The sequence below is a fragment of the Phaseolus vulgaris genome, chromosome 7, assembly GCF_000499845.2.
Source record: "Phaseolus vulgaris cultivar G19833 chromosome 7, P. vulgaris v2.0, whole genome shotgun sequence".
NCBI classification, from domain to species: Eukaryota; Viridiplantae; Streptophyta; class Magnoliopsida; order Fabales; family Fabaceae; genus Phaseolus; species Phaseolus vulgaris.
Genome location: NC_023753.2, coordinates 9,554,830 through 9,563,857, shown reverse-complemented (window position 1 = coordinate 9,563,857; position 9,028 = coordinate 9,554,830). Strand labels below are relative to the sequence as shown.

The window sequence follows — 9,028 nt, the reverse complement described above, 5'->3', positions numbered from 1 at the left end:
AAAGACTATGCTGACTCAGACTAAAACAGCTATCCCGTACTAATTTTCTTCTTCTATTGCACTTTTGTTTCTTGAGTCATTATATTAGAGAGGACCGCAACCAATTATATTTTTCTTCTTCTTTTATTTAATTTTTGTCCATTGTCAAAGGTTTGGCTTATGAAATGACTAATGAGGTAGCAAACACGATGACGCATATCTACCATATAACTAATTAATGACTTTATTGAAAATGGATTCCCTGAGTATAATTTTCATTATCTCTTCCTCCACTTGGGAGATTGAAAACTTTAGCAGTTACTATAGAACAAATTAATCTCTCTTTTCTCTCTAATGCAAATATCTAAGATACATAACATTCATTAGCTTCATGTCCAAAGAGGCTCCCAAGCAGTTCCGAAAGTGTTGTCCTCTATGAAGCAGCTCATGTCAACCAGAGGTTGAGGCTGCACCACGTGCTGCTCCTGCGATTGACTCATTTCCATGCAAATTAGAGCCACCAAATTCGCTTGTTGGCACTGCATGTTCACTAGCTCAGCTTGTGCTTTCGCCAACTGTGCTTGAAGCTCACTCACTTGCTTCTGAAGTTGGCATATTGCACCTGCACACCCATAAACTGGGTCTCTGATCCTAGCATTTGCCTCATAAACCATGCTGCTCACAGCATCTGCTCTCTGGGACTCTGGTAGCTCCTGAAAATCAATGCATGTTCCTTGTGGTTAGCACAAATTCAGCTCTTGCTCATTACAATTGGACAAAATTCAAAACAATTGCTGCTAAATTTTGACCATTGATCCTATACAGTGGGCACCAAGATTATAAACTTTAGTTTTGTAACAGACTTTGACATTGTGAAATGTTGCTAACAAATGCAGTCTTATGATATATGAGAGCAAACTAAAATTGATCTCAGACCGATTTAGCAAAACCTTGTTGGTCACAATGGGGAGCACCAAAGGAGGATAGAAAAACAAAGTTAGAAAATGTTGTTTGACTTGGGCATTCAAAAGATGAAAAGAAAGCAGTGGTTGCTAGAGTTGAAAGAAGAGGGAAAACAAAAACCCATCATGGCCATCAATTAGGTACGCCCCTAGCTAGCTTTTCCTCCCACTTTTGACCAAAACCCATGATTTTGTTTCTCTGAAATGACCAGAGACAATTTAACTAATTTTTTGTTGTCTTCCAAGAAAATGGCATGCCATGAAGAGTGGACTTGCCAAACACAAAGCAAGAAAGAGGGAAAATTAAAGGCAGTAACAAGGATTGGTGAATGCATGGTGATACCTGCAAGAACTTGATGATGTTGCTGGCTCCAAAGACTCTATGAGCAATGGTGAATTTGAGGGGATCAGTGGGAGGGAAATATGGAGCCAGGACACACTTCTCGACGCACCTGCGGCGGAGGATCTTGCAGGCAGCACAGGGGCTAACGACCACCGGCGGCGGCGGAGAGGGGGGAGCAGCAGAGGGAGAGGGAGAGGGTGAAGGGAAAGGTGTGGGAGAGTGTGAGGGAGGTGAAGAAGATGAAGATGGAGGAGAGTTTGAGAGCATAGAGGGAACATGGATTGGGATTGGGATTGGTGGAGAAGGTGTTGTGGTATTGAGTTTGTAGTCCATGGTGTTGTGAGGCAGAGGAAAAGAAAACAGAGGAAACAGGATTCTTAATATTGAATGAGATTACTTTGGTTTGTTGCATAGGATAAAAACTGAGGCTGTCTCTGGCTATATATATAGACCAAAGGGGAAGGGGACAAACAGGGTGACTTCATCTACGTATTCAAGAGCCAAACATGACGAAGTATTTCCCATAAAACCCGTATAAAATTGCTTACTTCACAAAAAAAGGGCTTTCATCATCAAAACATGTGTTAACTAAAGTGAGATTAGATGTTACATTTAATTAAATAATAATCTTCTTAATTTCATCTCCTTTTTAAACATGATTATTGTTTGGTGTGAAAGAATATATAACAGTATGTAAAAAGGGTTTTTCGCTGTTAATCATTGCACGGTCAAGCAGTGGTCAACGAATTTATCTCTGGTGTCAGTTTTTGGGTGCCCAGTGTTAAACATTTTTTTAACAAAATCGTTTTGCTATCAAACGCAAATATTTAAAATAATATTTAAGAAATGTCAGAAATTTATGCTATCCGTTGTTTTCTTTTGACGCAGAAATGTGAAAATAAGGAATTTTTTTAGGACTGAGAAAAATGTTTGTAACGTGAAATTAAGAATCGTTAGGTAGAAATTAAAATAAATGAGAATATGACTTTTTTTTTTTGCTGGGTATATATTAAAAATGAGATAGTGTTAATGAGGAGATAAGATAATTTTTAATAAGTAATTAGTCGTCATCACCCGTATACTAATATCACAAAGAAGAATATATATGATATATTCAACAAACTTCTGATCTGTTCAAGAGCTGGTTTTTTGTTTAGCTTTGAAGATGTGTCACTTTTGACCAATTCATCAAAACAATCAAAATAAGTGATAATATCACGAAATTTAAAAATTAAATAAGATGCCACAAGACTTACAAATTTGTATAATTACAATAAAGTCATATATGTAGCAATTGAAATTAAAATGTAAAAGATTCTTTAGAAACTGAGGTCTGCAATAGTTAGAGAATTTGAATAGATTATAAGCAATGATTTATAGTTAGATGTTATGATTATAATTATTTGAAGAATATGTAAAACAATGACGGTAATAATTATGAGATGGTGATAATTATAATAGCAAAGCAATAGTAATTGTTACATATAGTGACAACTGAACTGACAAAGTGGTGAAAATGATGAATACTTTTCCTATGTGATGACGACGAGTTGCAAAGCATATTTAATAACGATTGTAAAACGTTGGCATTCAATTTTAATGAATTAATGAGGTGATCATTGGTATATGCAGGTTGTATATAAATAACCTAAGCTTTTAGTGCAAAATATAATAATTCATTTTTCCATGCAAAAAGAAAGCTTTTTAAGTTAGCCCATAAATAAATAAATTTTTTATTCTGGTTTTTATTCTGGTTATGAAATGTGATTTGATGATTGTATTGAAGGTATATTTTATCATTTAGAAGAGGTTAAGAGAACTTCTATCGATGAAATAATTCACTCATTTGATTTGGTTGGTCATAATATATGTTTCTTCTTTTACTTTTTAGATTAGTTGAGTTAACTCTTCCTTCCTCTACTCTTGTTCCTCTTCTTCAATCAAGTTCTTTTTCCTTCATTCGCTCTCGGTCAGAAAGTTACTTGCAAAAGGTGTGTTGACATTCAAGAGAGTATTTGGTATTTGATGTAATAAATACGTAAATGATGATTACTTTTTTCTTGGAGGTTGTGCCTTATGTTTATAATGACTCATGTTATTGTTAGATCGAGATTAACTTAAGGATCATGATTAAGAGTGTTTTACATAATTCTCGATACAAATAATTAATCTTTATAATCATCCTCTTGATCACAATGTATTTTAAACATGTTGATAGGCTAAAATCGAATACTGAGAACTCTCGTTCAATTCCAACCGGTAAATAGACTTTTAACCTTATTAATTGAATATTATTATTATTATGAAAGGTTGAAATAAGTGTCAAAATAGAAACATTTTTTGTAGAATATTTTTTTTTTAATTTGTCGAGTTCAAACGACTTTCAACTTGCGCATGATCCTACAGTATAATTTGTAATCTGATTTCACATTGACAATATTAATATAAAGTTTTGTCGACCAATTTCCCCATGATATATGAAAAAAATACTTCTTAAACAATTTTGTAATTGTAGAAAAAAAAGAAAGAGGTGGAAAAACAAATAAAAAAAATACTAAACACTATACAATACAAATTAATTTTAGAGACTAAAAATAATTAGTTACTATGATGACTAAATTAAAAATCAAGACTAAAAAAATTATTAATTTCTAAATTAATTTTTATTATTGATAAATAATTTCTAAATTAGTATCTAATTAGCTACCAAAGTTTTGCCTACCAGTTAAAACATTGATAGCTAATTATATACAAATATAAATAAAAACTAATTTAAAAATCAATAAAAATTTTAATATCTAAAATGGTCTCTAATTTAATTAATATAAAAAGAATTATTTTTAGTTTTTAAAATTATTTTTATTTAATAATTATTTTAGTAAATCCAGATTAAAGATTCTTTATTTAGGAGAACCTCACTTTATTCACTCAATTTTCAATTTCTCTCATATAGTTACATTACACCTTTCTAGTTTATAAATAACCCTTTCCTCATTTACGTCTGATAAAAAACACAATAACTAAAACATAAGAAATTTTAATCTAAAAGATAAATTTAATGTGCCAAAAACTTCATAATATAAATTATTACAAAGTGGTTTAAACTTACTTTAATTTCATAAAGTAATAATAATAATAATAACTTGTATATAATTTTAATTAATGTATAATTAATTTCTTTTACAAATATGAGATTATATATTTATATTAAAAATTATACATTTTAAATATAAAATTATATTGATTTGTAACATGAAACCTTTAAAAAAAAATTAAATTATATATTTATGGATAGTTATAATAATTAATAATTATACTAAATAAATTTTGACATAATAAAAAAATAAAATAATGGATATTAATATTTAATGTAGACTAAGATAATGTGTTCCAGATTAACCAAGCTTTGATTGGCATTTATTGAAATAAACTGACCTATAGAGGAGATAAACTTTTAACATGATTGAAACTCTACATGAAAAAAGTGAATATTTGCTAAAAACATTTTAGTATTCATGTTAACAAAGATTTTACCCAATAAATGATATATATATATATATATATTAAATATTTACATATTATAATACCACGTTTTGCAATTACTATTTAAGTATAAGGTGTACTAGATTTAGTACAAGTGGAATAATATTGGTTTGTTGGTGAACTAAATTTTAATCCACTATTCACTAATTTATATTGCAAAGATTATGGATTACTACACGAACTAAACTTATGAAACATAATATTTTTACAACTAAAACAATTATTTATTAGTTAATTGTATTACTGTAGACTAACTAGTTGAGTAAGCTGACATGGCCGAATGGTAATCGTTTCACTCGAACCTGGTGGTAAGTGTATTGTTGACTAGCCGAGTAGGCCGACATGATCGAATGGTAATCGCTCCACTAGAGTCTCGGGGCAAGTGTATTGTCGACTAGCCGAGTAGGCCAACATGACCAAATGGTAATCGCTCTGCTTGAGCCTGGGGGATAAGCATACAGTCGATTAGTTGTGTAGGCCGACATGATCGAATAGCCAAGAAGGCCGACTGACTCTCTTAATCCAAATACATCCCATAAATTCATAGTTAACCGTAATTAAGTCAATTTAGTGATAAAACATGATTAAGACATGATTGAGTCCTCTTTTTAACCCACAAACCGACCCATGACAGTTGAGGCTCATCCAAAAGGTATAAATACCATAGTACACCCAACGTCAAAGGTAATTCTTCACTCTCTACTCACTTGCATATTGTACTCAGACTCACTTGATCGTCGGAGTGCCTTCCCAGGTACCCCCCATCCGACTCGGAGGACTGAAATGAGCAAAAGACCATCATACTTGGAGGCCGAGAAGAATGGAAGACTTAGACTAAAAAAGTTACTTCGTAGCATCCCGGTCTTCTAAGAACATTTTGGCGTCCACTGTGGGGTCGGGAAGAAACCCTTTAAAGTATCCACATGGAAACTACAAGGAACATGATAGGCAACGACAAGAATACGTAAAGAGGGGTAGAGACCGACCAAGGTAGAACTCACCCAAATGAATCCCTGTTGAAAGGGAATTAAAGAAACCTCTCGGCCAAGGAAGAATTCACCTAAATGAATACCTGCTGAGAGCGCGTTAAAGAAACCTCTCGGCTAAGGTAGAATTCACCCAAGTGAATCCCTACCGAGAGGGCGTTAAAGAAACATCTTGGCCAAGGTAGAATTCACCCAAGTGAATACCTGCCGAGAACGCGTTAAAGAAACCTCTCGGTCCAGGAAGAATTCACCTAAGTGAATCTCTGCCGAGAGCGCATTAAAGAAACCTCTCAGCCAAGGAAGAATTCACCAAAGTGAATCCTTGCCGAGAGCGTGTTAAAAAAACCTCTCGGCCACGGAAGAATTCACCCAAGTGAATCCCTGCCGAGATCGCGTTAAAAAAACCTCTCGACCAAAGAAGAATTCACCCAAGTGAATCTCTGCCGAGAGCACGTTAAAAAAACCTCTCGACCAAGGAAGAATTTACCCAAGTGAATCCCTGTCGAGAGTGCGTTAAAGAAACCTCTCAGCCAAGGTATAATTCACCCAAGTGAATCTCTGCCGAGACAACGTTAGAGAAACATCTCGGCCAAGGTAGAATTAACCCATGTGAATCCCTGCCGAGAGCGCGTTAATGAATCCTCTCTCGGCTAAGGTAGAATTCACCCAAGTGAATCCCTGTCGAGAGCACGTTAAAGAAACCTCTCGACCAAGGTAGAATTCACCGAAGTAAATCCCTGCCGAGAGCCTATTAAAGAAACCTCTCGGCCAAGGAAGAATTCATCCAAGTGAATCCCTGCCGAGAGTGCATTAAAGAAACCTCTCGCTCAAGAAAGAATTCACCCAAGTGAATCCCTATCGAGAGTGCGTTAAAGAAACCTTTCGGCCAAGGTACAATTCACCCAATTGAATCCTTGTCGAGAGGGCGTTAAAGAAACCTCTTGGCCAAGGTAGAATTTATCCTAGTGAATCCCTGTCAAGAGCGCCTTAAGAAACCTCTCGACCAAGGAAGAATTCACCAAAATGAATACTTGCCGAGAGCGTGTTAAAGAAACCTCTCGGCTAAGGTAGAATTCACCCATGTGAATCCCTGGCGAGAGGGCGTTAAAGAAACCTCTTGGCCAAGGTAGAATTCACCCAAGTGAATCCCTGTCGAGAGTGCGTCAGAAAAACCTCTTGACCCTGGAAGAATTCACCAAAGTGAATCCTTGTCGGGAGTGCGTTAGAGAAACCCCTCGACCAAGGAAGAATTCACCCAAGTGAATCTCAGCCGAGAGTGCGTTAAAGAAACCTCTCGACCAAGGAAGAATTCACCTAAGTGAATCCATGCAGAGAGCGCGTTAAAGAAACCTCTCGGTCAAGGATGAATTCATCCAAGTGAATCCCTGCCAAGACGGCATTAAAAAAACCTATCGGCCAAGAAAGAATTCACCCAAGGGAATCCCTTCCTAGAACGCATTAAAGAAACCTCTCGGCCAAGGTAGAATCCAACAAAGTAAATCCCTGTCGAGAGCGTGTTAAAGGAAGAAATCCCAAGCAAGTGAAAGCAAGTAAAGTGAAAAGGAAACAATTTCATGAGACGTTAAGTTAATCTAATCAAAGGCTGACAAACTGCCAATTTACATAAAGTAGGATACACGTTTTACAATAGGTTAAACACATGCCTAGTAAAAAAGAGTAACGAAGAAAGCCTAATGGTCGACGTTTATCCTATCTACTCCAGGAGTCCCTAGAGGAGTTGACACGACTTCTCGGGCATTCGGTATATCCTCAAGGGGCATAAGTTGGCCTCGAGAGAAGTCTTTTCCGACATCGAACTTTCCCTCATTCAAAGGAATATAATAAAGTCGCTTGCTGAAGAGCCATTTGGAAGCCGAGCTCATGTTGATCTAATACGTTGTCTTCAGCAACCTCCAAGTCTTGCACCAACTTCTCAATCTTCTCCTCGAACCAGTAGTTCAAGAGGGTCATATCCGAAAGGATTTTCTTAAGCCATCAGATGTCTTCATCCGCCTTCATGATGAGCTCTTTGTCCACCCTCTCGGTCTCAGCACACAAATTTTTCCAATGGTTCGAACTGTCACTCTTAATTTGCACTGTTGGATCAACTCGTCATCAACGATCCAGATCACACAACTCTGCGTCTCCTGACAACATGTTACATCCACGTGCCTCAAACGCACCAATGAGCTTCCTTACTCGACTTCGAGGGCACATGAACAATCACACGACATAACAGTCTTGCGGAAGCGCCAGTCACACAGAGTCGCGACTACCTGGTTTATTGGCAATATAAGACCCTGCATAGAGTTCCTCTACTAGGACCTGGGGACATATAACCCGGGATGAGCATCTAGCCAAAGATAAATACATTTTTCTCTTACAAATACTAGTGTACTGTTGACTAGCCGAGAAGGCTGACATGGCTGAATGGTAATCGCTCCACTCGAGCCTGGAGGCAAGTGTACTGCCGACTAGCCGAGTAGGCCAACATGGCGAATGGTAATCGTTTGTCTTGAGCCTGGAGAGCAAGTGTACTGCCGATTAGCCGAGTAGGTTGACATGATCGAATGACCGAGAAGGTCGAGTGACTCTCTTAATCAAAACACAACTCATAAATCCACAATTAACCGTAATTAAGCAAATTTAGTGGTAAAACATGATTAAGACATTATTTGACCCTCTTTTAAACCCACGAGCAGACCCATGACAGTTGAGGTCCATCCAAAAGGTATAAAGATCAGAGGAGACCTAGCGTCAAAGATAATTTTTCACTCTCTACTCACCTGCATATTGTACTCAGACTGACTTGATCGTCAGAGTGTCTTCGTAGGTATCCATTCCATCTGACTCAGAGGACTGGAACAAGCAGAAGACCATTATACCTGGAGACCGAAAAGATTGAAAGACTTAGACCGAAGAAGTTAATTCGTAGGATCCGACCTTCTAAGAATAATAACAATTTAAATTAATGAAGTATTATTTGAGTAGAGATGTTAATATATCATTATTTAAATTTAATTACTCTCATTGTATTATTTTATCAAAATCTTAATTAATCTCAAATGCTAAAAATTATGCATATATAAAGTAATTAAGTTACATTAAGAGTTGTAGATGGCCTGCTTCTCTTTCTGACTTTCAACTTTCTAATATAATGATTAAGAATTTTTTATAAACATTAAAAAATGGAATATTTTTTAATATCTTAAAAA

The 9,028-nt window shown here is 35.9% G+C and overlaps 1 protein-coding gene across 1 annotated transcript; it reads right to left on the bottom strand.

Moving 5' to 3' along the window:
- Nucleotides 1-200: 200 nt before the first annotated feature.
- Nucleotides 201-1,705, bottom strand: LOC137828976 (LOB domain-containing protein 1-like). Its single transcript, XM_068635763.1, has 2 exons — nucleotides 1,285-1,705; nucleotides 201-692 (listed from the first exon to the last, which is right to left on the bottom strand). Exons 1-2 carry the CDS (start codon nucleotides 1,615-1,617, stop codon nucleotides 369-371), a joined length of 657 nt encoding a protein of 218 aa, XP_068491864.1. The 5' UTR covers nucleotides 1,618-1,705; the 3' UTR covers nucleotides 201-368.
- Between the last annotated feature and the right edge of the window lie 7,323 nt (nucleotides 1,706-9,028).